Genomic DNA, 14684 nt, shown 5'->3' on the forward strand with positions numbered 1-14684 from the left:
TGAAATCATAAAGAAACTAAAGTAGCTCTCCTTTCAACAACTAGTCAAAGCATATCAAAATTAAGCATGAAAAATGACTTAAATGTAGCTTTGTCGGCTTCTGGCCAAATTTGAAGGGAAACAAAGGGACCATATGTTAATCTTTCACTTAACTATCGAACTCCCTAACCATATTCGAAGTTTCAAAGCACAATTTTTTAGTAAATAACATCATTGTAACATCTTATGACCAATTTTGAGAGGGATTAAAGTAAGCCAACGGGAATTGTTTAAAAAAAAAGCAGAATTATCACACTTTTATTACTAACCACACTCCATTTTGTTTTACGCTGAAACGTATGTCTTTTTTAAGATCCGTCGAGGCCCCGTTTAACAGGACAAAAATAAAACTGATTGGACAAGGGTCGAACTTTGGATTCGCAAATAATTCTAAATTCATGACTTTAGGGTGATAGCAATGGATTTTTGGAAATATACCCAGTATTCTAAACTAGACGTCACTTAATTTTGGAATTACGTCCTATTCCAAAACAATTACTAACCTAGGTCGAAAACTTGGATATGCATCCGATAAGAAGGATAAGTGAGAAAGATAACTTATAAACAGGGTGTAATGCTGAATAAATCAGATCATCACTTTGGTGCACTTGGGTGCTGGGTCAATCTCGACCTCAGTAGTTTTACTGCACATGACCCCAAAAACCATTCATTTTTTAAATGAAATTTTGAAAGGGAAAGAATTTTCTAGGCAGCTAGAACTGCCAAAACCATAATTGTTCTAATTGTTCTAAAAAAATTACCATTCTGAGAAACTTCCTTCAATTTCACGTTTCATCTTGAAACCATGTTTCATCTTTTGGTTACTACAAAATCATCAAGTTTTCAAGACATTATCGTTTTTCGCCAGTGTTGCCATGTTGAACCGTGAAAATAAACAAGCAAAATAGTTTAATTTGAAAACTCATTTTCGTCGCTGAATATTCGAAACACGTTGAATTCTAAAGACGACTTTATCTTTAGCGGGAAAACTACGCCTTACTCCGCCGTTTGGTGCCTTATGTTTTCACATTATTTTTGTGCAAATTTTTCACCCTTCTTTCTTTTTTCATTTTGTTGCCACCAAAAACTGCATGTTGAAGTCTTATTAAAACTGAGCTTTTGATTCTTCCTAAAGATGTACGTGTAAGTTTCTACGCAGCAAATTCCACAATCAGATTTGTTTTTCACGGTTCTTGGTACTCTAACTTAATACTGACATTTTATCTATCTTCCTCGCCATTTCTCTTTCCTTCTCCTTTGTGGCACTTGCTCAAACATAACAAGAAATATAAAATCTATTTTTATTTGATGCTTCCTTACCTTTTTAAAGGACAGTAAACTTTGAGCTCCTTTAGAACTTGGAGCTGGAGAATTGTAAACGCTACTACTGTTGACGAAACGTGCTTGTTTGTCAAATAAAACTGAAAATGAGCCATTGACTGAGCGGCCAACATAGGTACTTATGGGCAAACTTCCATAGGGAGCTGGTAAGCTCAAAGATGGGAGGGGCTTTTTTACAGAGTCAATAGTGGCATAGCTACAAATACTAGAACTCCTTTTTTCTCTTTCAAAAATCTCCGAAGATGTCCATATTCCAGATGCACCATAGCTAAAATAAAAAATTGTCAAATTTTACATGTATCCACTATATCCTGAGATTAAATTTCCCATTAAGATTCCTCTGAAACATGGTGTAGTATTATATGTATTTATATAAATTTATAAGCATGAATTATATGAATTATTTGAATTTAAAGACTCTTCAATTCAAAATATACAAAGAATTATAACAAATAAAACATTTTTTTACCATCACAAAAAGTCTGGAAGTTTTTTCTGGCTAAAAGAAATCTTTTCCGAAACGTCCCCCCCCCCTGCCTCAATAGAAACAGTGGAAGGTGCCTTCTGCCTGGAAAAACTCATCCCCTTGGTTCCGTAAGAAGGCTGGTCCGTCGTAATTTGAGTAAAAGTATATCAGCATATATAATATTTTCTGGTTACGTTTATTCGTCTGATTAGTTTCTAGGTAGTCAAATAGACCTCAAATACTGAGTAACTTTAAGGTTATTAATAGACTTTCGACAATTCATCACCTACAAAACTGGGTAAATACTTTTTTCTAATGGATGAGGTTAAGTAAGCATGAAGCAAATTTAATATATTTGCAACATGATTGGGTAGGCAGATGGAGCATGGGGGAGCAAGGCCTTGAGAACAGCAAGGCCATATCTCGACAGCAAGGCCAAGGCCATATCAAGGCTCCCCATTGGGGAGCAAGGTCATATCTAAAATATGGAAGTTGCGATGATCATTTCTTAATTCCCGGTAGGTAATCCCTAACTATCCGTTTTCTGGCTATTTTATAACTAACTCAGCTCCCTTCCCCAAAAAATGCAGCTTCTATCATAAATTCTTTTGTACATAACAAATTGCCAGCGATGCAAATATTTGTTGAGTTAAATGGTTTAGGGCAACTAAGCCTAATAAAACTTTACAATCCATTAAATGAATAGTTAAATCCTTTAGTAGACGTGAAGGGTCACCCACTCTTAAGAATTGTATAGACTATGTACTGCTTGTGACGATTGGTGGAGGTGCGCCTCTAGAGGCATGAAATATATCGTACATGGTGCAAAGAAGCAGAATGCGGTGGAAGTATGGCATCCGTGGTGGAACATTTAGTACTCTGAGATATAAACTTGTAATGGAGAGTGAATAGCCCCTCACACTGACATTTCTCAGTCACCAGAGGAATGAAATACAAAGTAAATAGATTTTTACTGAGTTTAAGACGTGCCTATGAAATAAAAACCTTCATTATAATCACTTTAATAGCCCTTTCACCATGGTTCGCAAACAATAAAGGATAATATTTACTTTCCAAAGTGCATTTTTTCGCATTGTTAATTTTGATATCCTGTGCTTTCCCCGCCAACAATGTCATTAACCTCAAGTTATTTGCAAAATAACGGCCATCTGAATTTCTATTCAGTGACAAGCAGCTCTTTTGTTACAATCTGCTTACCAACGCTTTATCTGAGACATTTTCGTCACCTAAATGAGAAAATATAATGTCTTTATTGTTCAGACTCTCTTGATATTTTCCCTACTCATCTCAAGTGAAAGATGATATGGTTCTTATGTTTTTTCTGCCGTTTTTTCATGTCTCATCTTAGAAATGGATTGGGAGCAGTTGGAACTGTTGTTTGAAATGACATCAAATAATGAGCTATGAGTAACAGAAAGACAACGATGCCCAAGTACGTAGAAGAACTAGCCGTCGAAGTCAGATTGACAGAACAAACTATCAAACATAAGTCTTCTGTTCCATTTAATTGACAGGTTAGAAATGTCTTAAATTGTTTCTTTAGAGCTTCTAATGTCGTAAATTAAAAAATGTAGGAGGGTTGAGCTCGTCATTTCATAAACAACCTGAAGCACTGCGTTATACCAAATATCTAGCAAAGTTGTTGAAATTTTCTATTGTTTATAGTTTCAGAAAATAGAAAGGATGTACTCATAATCGTCAATATAATCGTAAATATTGTCTATGCTTGTAACTGTTGGAGAGAGCAAACCAAAATCAAGGGATCAAATAAAATCCGGAAGGGGGAATGAGGTATAGAGAGGGCAACCTCCCCCTGCCTCAAAGAAATGTCAGCCTGTGTCGGTTAAGCTATGTCTGATCAAACAAGCAGTACTGGGGGGACACGAGTTCAAATCTTTCAGAAAGCAGTTCTTCTGAACTACATTTCTTCCTTCGTATATGTAAGGTTATTTGAATACTAGTGGTATTTGAATTTGACATAATTGATAAGTCCTTTTCCCTCTAACAATCAGACCCATAGAATCTCCGAAAATGATATTACCGCCATGACTAACCCCAAGGTGCATACCGCCCCAACCCTATCCTGCAACATAGGAAAATCAGCCTACAAAATTTAGAATCAGTAGCAAATTGCCCTTGATCAAGAGCAATTTACATCTCTGTATAAAAGATAAGCAACCTGTTATTTTTAACCATCATTTGATTTCTTCTTAGAAAATTTGCGGTTTACGCAGTGTCACTAGTTCACAAAAACTCATTGGGGGGGGATTTATTTTCCTAAATTTATTGCGGCACTTTTGTTGTTTCTGTTTCTTTTCATTTTTTTTTCAGTGAAAATACAAAAAAGTATTTCCCAATGAAAACACCCAAAAATCTCTTTTTACCCTTCAAAGCAGTTATCCATTCAACTTGATAAAGTTGGAGGACAAGCAATATAAACAAAGGTATTTTATTTCAAATGACAATACAATTAAGTATGTAAATACAAAGAAGGATAGAATGTAAGGAAAATGAATTTTCCTGTTACCGGTACGAAACGATTAATCTTATAAGTACGGCTCTCGTATTGGAAGCCCCCGTGGAACTCTGGGATCAAAGCATCCATGAAGAATCCTTTTAGCTTTGGAAAAATCTTATCGGTCCAAAAGCCTGCTTCGCGGTCTATCTTTTCAATGTAGAAGTCTTTCTGGGTAAAAATCATGAAAAAGCAAGTATCTAGCTGAGCACATTCAAGCTGACATTGTACTTGGTAAAAGTAGTCGTGGCCTCGTTTGAGGTTGACTAGTCCGTTCTTTCCAACTTCCATGCAACAGTCCGCCTTAGCCTCTTTTCGATTCTTTATCCACTCGCCTATCCCCAAATTGTTCGCAGTTTCGCAGTTGCATACCTCGCTTTGATTTAATTTTCCCCATGATTTCAGCTTTGTGTGCTCAACTTTACGGAAGGCTCCTGACTATTTCCCATTTCTAGGTTTCTTCATTGCATTGAAATAATTTATGAAAATTTCACACTCTATTAACAAGCAGCTGATTATACCAGCTTGTCATTTTGGTCTCTAGGGGGTACTATCGGCAATCTGAAACGATTCTTTATGGCAACCGACTTCTAAAAATTTCAGGTAGCTGAAAATATTCTAGGGGACTGTTAGAAAACAGGAAAATACATCGAAAAATGGTCCCAATCATCTTACAGGTTATTGTTTTCTGCTCATGATAGCACCGATTTTGTTCCAAAAGCAATATCCTTCATAGAGTAAACTTGTGAAAAAGACCTAGACATTTTCTAAGATTTCTAAGCAATTAGAGGAAATAGAGCAAAATCCTTTCAAGCATTTTGTAGCATCTTCAAGAAGCTATGGCCTGATATTAAAAGCGGTATCCTCCGCCAATGAATACTTATGTACTTTTTAAATACAAATTTTCAATTTAACATGGGATTTTCGAGTTCCATCAGTTCACTTAATCACGGCCTTAAGTGTTTCATGATTCAAAATTTTAAAGATCAGCACGACTATAACAAATTTGGTTGTTTATGGTAGGAACGGTACCACGATGGAACACTGAATGGAAAGATTGATCGGTTAGCCCAATGACTGCACGAAAGGTTTTTCTACCCCAAAATAGTGATTACTAGAATTATTTGGGATGAAAAAGTAACTTTTTTCATGAAATTTTATTTCTACTATGTGCATCAAATTAATGGTAAGTTTGGCTCTTATTGACTGGCATAGATATGGTACTCATATGGTATGAATTTTTAAAGGTGTATTCCTGTACCTAAACACAAAGTGAACGCATTTTTCTCTATGAAATTTAGTATTTCAGCGTTATTTATCTTTAATCTCTTTTTTAACAAAAGTTAGCACAACAATATAACTCAGAACGTAGGAGATTACGTGAAATATAAGGGGGAGTCTATATACACTATATAGTGTATATACACTACAGTGGAAGTACCTGCTCTTTACACTGCAATGGAAGTTACACTTAACTGAAAATTATTTTAGAAATCAAAAGAATAGCAAAGCCAATCCATAGCCTTAGGTTTTTTAGTAAAGATTAGTTTGAGTTTCACGATAACGGAATATTTGGTAGTTTATGATGGTATTTGAGTTAGTAATGAATACTAAGAAGTTGTTAGCTACTGCACGACGTAGGCCACCTATTGCTCACTTGGAGGAGTTTGTTGAAGATTTTGATTAACTGATGAGAAAGGTGCCAGCTATCAGATATACGGTTTTAATTTTCTGTGAGAGTTGACGTTCAAGTAACAGTTAAAATAGGGATAAATCCTTTTATTACACAGTGAAAACAATGAAAAAATCTATGGATATTTCGGTCACATAATTACTGCTGATGACAATCACCTTGTATGTTATCGAAATTATTAAAGATTTTGTCATTGCTATCACTGTCTAATAAAAGGATTTATTCCTATTTGAATTATAACTTTAACTCATGGAAAGACAGTGTGGTCTTCTAAGATGCTCATTAGAGAGTTCAATCTTAAGTTTACTGAATTTAGAGCTGATAATATGATTTAGTTTAGTTTTACAATTCCTTATAATAATTAACTTTTAATGAGCTTGGCCACGAAGATTTTTAGCCATATTGTAAAACTAATTGATAAAGTTTTTGTAACTCTCAAGCAACTGAATCGAAGTTATAATGTTTCATATATTTTAAAGTAACTACCTTTGCCCTGATCTGGGCCGTCTATTTGTTGTCGCACTATTTCAATTAGTATTAAAAAAAAAAGTTTATCTCATTTTATTCTATTCCATCTTAAAATTGTTTGCAAGAAAGCAAAATCGTGCATAGTACAGATAAAATAAAGCACGACAAATGAGAAAAGAAAGTTGGGATAAGTTTGCCAAGAAGGTGAGCTATCTTGATTGGCAATCATTTTTTAAGATTGAACGTGATACATCTCAGGCTTCGGGTGTAAGGAGTTCTATTTTCGAGTCGATTTTTGATAAAGCATACCCAATCAGAACAGTAAATCAGAAAGAAATACGATCCCCACAGACCACAAATACATGAAGATAATTATCTTAAATGAGATTAATAATGGGAAATCTGCATAAATAATAACATATTTTAGAAAATAGTTATTAACATCTCACTAAAGATTGTAACTTCCCTTAAATAAAATAAAAACAATTCCACTACAAAAAAGAGGTGTGAAGGCAATCGTGAAGATATAGAGACCTGTTTCAATCCTCCCATTATTCTCCAAGATAAGAGAATTTGTACACCATTGTCTGTACGATTTTGAAAAGATATGGACATCTTTCTGAAGCATAATTCTTTCTTAAGCATCTTTCTGAACCTATGCTTTGCAGTACCTCCTGTGTCTTGTGAAAAATTGTCTTAAATAGTACGAACTTGCTATTATCGTATTTGTGATTTTAGTAAGTCATTTGATAAAGTATTTTATGATTTAAACGCGTAGATTTGAATATTTGTACGTCAAGGGCATATATCTAAAATGGTTTGAAAGTTTTATACTGGAAGACCTGTTAGAACTATGTAAACTAATGTTATTTCTAGTAAGTGTTTTGTTAATTATGGTGTTCCGTAGGATTCTATTCAAAGTCCTTACTTACTTACGGTGATACGATGAGATTTTACCTGCCTGGTACATACCTTACTTTGTTTGCGTATTCTACTACTTTTAACTTTTCTACTTGTTGTGTTGAATCTTGAACAGAAAAGGTTATTAGTGTAAGGTCAGGTATAAGATATAAGGTCAGCTTTACCCATTTACTAGTCTTAGTCTTTTATTGGTAATGAGAGTTAAACTCCTTTTATGGTCTATAGTAGGGGACGTCGGTTGATTTTGCTGAAAGTTTTAATTGTGATTGAAGCCATTGATTCTCTTAAATTGCGCACAATATCTTCGTTTTGGTGTTTATTGTAATATATTTTGGATACAACAAGGGATTTAGTTGCTTGAGGAATTGAAGCTATTTGTTTTTCGATACCTGTTCTTCCAAATAATTGTTCACTTTTTTTATGTCATGCAATATCTAGCACTTATATTCTGTATAGTTGTGTTTTATGAGATTAAATAAAAAAAAGTTTTTTTTTTTAAATGAGAGTATGGAGCGATATTAAAACTTAAAACGAACAGAAATTATTCCGTATATGAAAGGGTCTGTCTCCTCCTCAATGCCCCACTTTTTGCGGTAAAGTTTTGTATTGTTGTAAAAATTAGAGTTGTGAGAAAGAGTCAAACTTTAGCGTAAAGAGCGGGGTGTTCAGGAGGGGACCGCCCCTTTCGTATACGGAATAGTTTCTGTTTGTTTTAAGTTTTAATGTCGCTCCTTACTTTACGTTTAAAAAACTTGTTTTTTATTTAATTTCTGAACGTGTTTGAATTAATGCAAGTTTTGATTTTGGCTCAGGTATATGAATAATTAAAACAAGATTTGCATAAAAATTTTACATTTTTTGGCTAAATGGCTTTCTCAAAGTTCTGATCGGATAATTTTGAGAAAAGGGGACGGGAAGGAGGCCTAGTTGCCCTCCAATATTTTTGGTGACTTATAAAGGCCACTAAAAGTTTCAGTTTTATTTACGACAATTAACTTACATAAAGAACTTCTATATTTTTACATTTTTATTACATATATGAGGGGGTTCGCCCCCTCGTCAATACCTTTTTTTGTTCCAATTTTTTAATCATGACCCCTGAATCACAAAGGCCGTTTAATTAGAATAAATAGCTCTTTTGAAATTGCTCAAAATACTTTAACGTAAACAGAGAGGTATGGAAGGGGACGAACCCCCTGATAAACATAATAATATCTGTTCGTATTAAATTTTAATGTTGTTCCTTACTTTCAATTGAAAAAAGTTGTTTTCTTTATTTAATAATGTTGTTAAATAATGTTTTTTAAATAATGTTTTTTTAATGTTGTTTTTTAAATAATGTTGGAAAATACAGCCCCCCTTCATGGAAGTTCTCTTTCCCCATGATAAATTTCTCCATCAAAAGATCCTCCCCCTGACACTTCACCACCAGAAAAAATCCCCCCTGATAATATCTGTATACTTCCCAATAACCCAATACTATATGTAAACAATGGGCAAAGTCCATAGCTTGCAGCCCTTCCCCCGGGGACTTTGGGGTATTAAGTCGTCCTCAAAGACATAATTATTAGATTTTTTGACTATGCTGAACAAAATGAATATCTCAAAATTTTGATCCGGAGACTTTGGGAAAAAATGACCGTGGAAGGAGGCCTAATTACCCTACAATTTTTTCGTCACTGATTAAGGGCACTAGAACTTTTAATTTCCGTTAGAATGAGTCCTCTCATGACATCCTAGGACCACTTGGTCATTAAGACTACCCCTAGGAGAAAAAACAACAAAAAAACAAATAAACACGCATCCGTCATTACACTTCTGGCAAAAAATACAAAATTAAACATTTTTGCCGATAGGAGCTTGAAACCTCTACAGTAAGTTTATCTGATAAATTGAGTTGGATGGTGCGATTTTATTAAGATTCTATGACTTTTAGAGGGTGTTCCCCCCTTTTTTCGAAAATAAGGCAAATTTTCTCAGGATCGTAACTTTTAATGGGCAAAACTAAACTTGATAAAACTTATATATTTAAACTGTATTTTATATGAATATGTATTTTTGGCAACGCTGTTTTCTTGTCTTATCTAAATGTAATCCAAAAATCTTCAAAAATCAGAGGAAATAAGTATCTATCTGCTTACCTTCTTTGCTAATAAGTGACCCTATAGAGTGGTGTATTAACTAGCATTTATAAGGTCAATCTTGTTATACAAGGACTATTTTGTTTGGCCTTGTTTTAATTAGCCCACGTGTACGCTTGGTTTCAAAATTAGCGTGCGCGCACTGTTGTCACTATTAGAACGATAGAGTTATGGAGAAAAACAAAGGATCATCTATCACAGTTGCCCAAAAAAGACCAAGACATTCGCCCAAAAAAGGTGTTGATGAGTACAAAGGTTGTGACTCCAAATTGCAAGAAGACGATTTTGCATTGCTTTGCGACCCATGCGAATCCTGGTATGCATAGTATGCTTGGAAATGACAGAGCCGGAATACAACTTATTCACAAAAATGACTCGGAGGCTCGGGTCACTTTGGTTCTGCCCCGTATGTAAACAAAAGAAAAACACGATCAACCAAGGGCTGACATATGCAGAAATTAAATATATTTTGAGGGGTGAAATTCAAACGTCATTTAAGGCGATGGAGGATAAGTTTTGCACTTTATTAGAGCCTATCCAACGGAAAGTAGTTGAAATCGAGAATGACCTGAAAAATAAGTGCACACTTTCCGACGTCCAGTATGTTACTGAGAACCTAATAGGAGTGAAGTGTCAGAGCTTGGAAAAATGCCTAACTGAAAAATTTGTGAAAAAGGACGAGGAAATCAGTGTCAGTAGCTCGAACTTAAGTTCATTTTATTGTCAGATATTGTGGAAAAACAAAAAAAACCTGATCGTGTTTGGTTTAGCTGAAGACGCTACTTTGTCATCTCGTAGACAACAAAACGAGACCGATTACAAATTTTTCAACGACAAGCTACTTGTACTTTGCCCTGCGAAATGTAGCTACTCAGTTAGACTTGGTAAACATACGCCTGGTAAGATCAGGCCTATTAAGTTGATGCTTAAGACACCGGTAGAACGTGATACAGCTTGTTTCTTTCTGATGTCCGAGACTGCTAGTATCAAAGCTACATACCCCTTGTTCAAAGTCTCTCATGATCGTACTACGATTGAACTGTTGGAAAAAAATAAGTACGATGCCCTGAAACAGGAGCTGAAATCAAAATTGGACGCTGGCGAAACTAACTGGAAAATAAAACGTAGCAAAAACGGAGTAACCCTCGTGAATAATAACTCTTTTCGTGAAACCCCAAATAGCTACGCGAGCATCGAAGAGTGACTCCCTAAAAAAGTTGAAGTGTCTGAGTGATAAATTTTTGGTGACATATACAAATGCAGACTGCCTGTCATCTAAATGGGAAGAGTTTAGTGAGCTAATAAAGCAACGTAAACCGCATTTAGTTGTTGTTACCGAAGTTTTACCAAAACATTTCAGTGACCCGTCTATTTATTTTCAGCCGCTACCACAATATAATTTAGTATCTAATAATTTAGCTAAAAGAGGGATTTGTGTTTATATTCATTGTTCTATTAAGTTTTCTGTGGTTGTTGATTCGTTAGTAGACTCAGTGTCGGAGTGTCTTTTTGGTTGATGTTAAATTGCCTTATCATAGTACTTACATGTGTATTGTAGCTTTTTAACGTAGTCATACTGTGAATTTATCGAGTCCAGTTAATAATGCCAATATTCTACCTTGTATTTCTCGTCTTGTTGGTCGTAGTTCAAAGTTCCTTATTCTAGGTGACTTCAATTTACCTTTGATAGATTGGAGTGCGCATAGTACGAGTTTGTCCACTTCATCGTATGAGCAGCAATTTTTAGATAGATTGGATGATCTGTACTTATACCAACATATTGTTAGGCCAACTCGAGCCAGGAATGATGCTATTCCATCGATTTTAGATTTGGTTATTACCAAGTCAATCGATGATATTTTGAGTGTAGATTTCCGTCCGCCTTTGGGTAAAAGTGATCATGTTGTGTTAGATATTTACATGAATATTGATGCTCAACAGAGAGGTTTTGAGTTTTATCGGCATGATTATGCTAAAGCCGATTATGAATTAATGCGACAATTTATTTCGTCTATTAATATCATGTATGAACTAAAAAATAATCATGTTTCTCCAGACACCGCGTTTGATTTTGTAAAAAAGGTGTTGAGGGAATGTAGGGATAAATTTGTTCCTTTGGTGAGGAATTTTTCCGGTCGCAGAAATAATCCTAAACTTCCGAGACACATACTCCAAGCAATACGTGAAAAAAATAGTCTTTGGCGGTCTTATATTGAATCACGACATAGTAAAGTAGTCAGACAAGGGCATTTGGATACTCAGTTGCAAGAGGATTCAGGTGAATGGCATGCGTATTCACTAGTGAGAAACAAGGTCACTCGGCTTCTTAGGGCTAATCGTGAAGAGCTTGAGTCACGTATTATTCACTCAAGCACCGCATCACCTAAAATATTTTGGAAATATGTAAATAGGAATAAGCCTAACCTTGCACCATCTTCATCTACGTTCACACATCAGGATACACACCAAAAGATTGATAGTGATTCTGAGAAGGCTCTTATTTTTAACCAAATTTTTTCTTCAATTTTTGTTAAAACACAGCCAATTCATTCAAATGAAGCTAATTTTGCATCTCAAGTAGAGTCGATTGCGTCGCCGGACATTCTTGTACCATTTGATGATTCAGGTTTCTCATTGACTGAAGTTTATACTATTCTTATAAAATTGGATACGTCTAAAGCGCCGGATATAGACGGTTTCCCGAACGTAATGATAAGACAAATTGCTCATGAAATTGCAGAACCGCTTACCTATATATTTAACTTATCTTTGGCGCATGGACTGTGTCCGTCAGGGTGGAAGAAGGCCTTGGTAAAGCCGCTTCACAAAAGTGGCTCCAGGTCAGATTTTAAAAACTATCGGCCGATTTCAATCACGTCTATTTTTCGCCGAGTGATGGAAAAGTTGATTGTTTCACGCGTTCAAAAGTATTTTGATGGAAATCATCTTTGGAATCCTGCTCAGCATGGTTTCCGAAAAAATAGGTCTTGTAATACTCAGCTTCTTGAGGTTACTTTGGATTTTCAACGTTTTGCCGATTTAGCTATACCCTTTGACTGCATTTACATCGAATTCTCGAAGGCATTCGACAAAGTCTCAATACCCACCCTTCTTAAAAAATGTGCAGCTTATAAATTGGGTAAAAAAACAACTGCATTTATTGCTGATTATCTAAATGGACGAACTCAGCAGGTTGTTGTTGGTGAAGCTATGTCATCCTCAATTGATGTGTTAAGCGGAGTCCCCCAGGGTAGCTGCCTGGGTCCAATTTTATTTTGTTTATTTATTAATGATCTGCCTTCCTCTGTTCAGCATTCTACTGTCAAGATGTTCGCGGATGATGTAAAACCTTATCTACCAGTACGAGACCAAAACGATGTGCAACTTTTACAGGAGGATCTTGACTCTCTAACTTATTGGTGCGAATCTAATTCCATGTTCATAAACCCTTCTAAGTGTGTTGTTCTACACTATGCTCGTAAACTCCCACCTGTGCATACTTACCAGCTGTCTGGCATACAAATCCCTTCTAACGAAATAGTACGTGACCTTGGTGTTTACTTTGATACCCAATTGAAATTTGATAAGCATGTTTCGGAAATTGTAAAGAATGCAAATTATCGTTTACCGTCTATAAGGAGAAGCTTTAGTAGGTTCAACCTTTGTAATTTCTTACTACTATACAAATCAATGGTTCGCCCTCTTCTTGAGTATAATATTTCTGTTTGGTTTCCATTAAGTCTAACGGATGAGCATAGGATAGAAAAGGTTCAGAGAAGGGCCACTAGATTGGTCCCATACCTTCAGCGCCTTTTTTATCCGCAGAGACTTTCTAGGCTTCAACGCCCGTCGTTGAAGTTTCGTAGACGTCGCAATGACCTTGTAAATGTGTTTCGTATAATTAAAGGAGTGGATGATGTCGATCCAAATTTATTTTTCAAATTTAGCCATTATCACTCTACTCGTCAGCATGATTATAAATTATACCCCCAAAACCACTGAAAAAAGTTGGTCAGATATCTTTTGTTAGTAGAGTTGCCGGACCATGGAATGGTTTGCCTTTGGAGGTTGTCGAGGCAGAGAGTGTTCGAAATTTTGAGAGTGCATTAGTAAATACGCCTTTCTATTTAGACGCTTTTGTTGTGTAGTGTCGTTTTATTTAGAAGTTTTTGCTGTTTAATTTGTCGTTGCCAATTTACTTTAGATTAGTATTATTATTTTGTGTTTTTGTGTTTTGCGACAAGCATTAATGCTTACCGCTATTCGTAATAATAAATAAAATAAAAATACAATTCTTTTGATGTATATATTGGTATCAAAATTCCGTTTTTTAGAGTTTCGGTTACTATTGAGCCGGTTCGCTCCTTACTACAGTCCGTTAACACGAACTGTTTGATTGAACTTCTAAAAATGAAAGGGTAGCAGCAGAAACTCATTCCACTATATTTTTTTCTGATGTTTGACTTCTTTCTGATATTGTTAAATGACCTGGAATATCATTAGACAAACAAATGTAGTTTTAAATGACCGAGTTACGGCAGAGTAGCTATTAGACATGTCAATAGCAAGAGTAATCGACCGGATGCTGTGTAGATAAGAAGAAAGCTTATTACTCCTGATGGAAATGGCCTAAACGGAGAAGAATATGAAAGCCCATGGGGAAATTTGATTAAAACTAAAAAGGAGGGAGATACTAGAAAATAAATAACAGCGCTACTGTAAATATTGCAGAATTGCTAAATGAAATAGAAAGTAGAAAACTCATGTAGTTCATATACTTTCATTTACAGTAAAATTGTCAGATTAGGTAAATTATAATTCAAGTCAAATCAGGTCTCTCTAATCCAATTCCAAAAAGTATCTTGATTGAATCGATCAAGCCCTATTTTCGGGTTGGTAGATCAAATTTTGAATAAAATCAGCGTCCCTTTTGGTGGAGTAATTTCGTCAAAATTTCAGGGAGTGGGTATAAAGCTGGATCCAAGTTTCGCAAATCAAGTAAAAATGACCGAGAAGACTGAAAAATGTGTCATATAGTGCGATAAAGTAAAGATATACTAAACAAAACTGACCCCCTTC

General features: G+C 35.3%; 1 protein-coding gene across 1 annotated transcript in view; it reads right to left on the reverse strand.

The window, feature by feature from the left end:
- LOC136037348 (tyrosine-protein kinase Drl-like) overlaps positions 1–14684 on the reverse strand; it is a 116849-nt gene that overhangs the window by 56631 nt on the left and 45534 nt on the right. The window contains exon 6 of the mRNA XM_065720024.1: positions 1360–1648. Within this exon, the coding sequence (XP_065576096.1) occupies positions 1360–1648 (289 nt within the window). The remainder of the gene's footprint in view (positions 1–1359; positions 1649–14684) is intronic.

The sequence above is a fragment of the Artemia franciscana genome, chromosome 16, assembly GCF_032884065.1.
Source record: "Artemia franciscana chromosome 16, ASM3288406v1, whole genome shotgun sequence".
Taxonomy (NCBI): Eukaryota; Metazoa; Arthropoda; class Branchiopoda; order Anostraca; family Artemiidae; genus Artemia; species Artemia franciscana.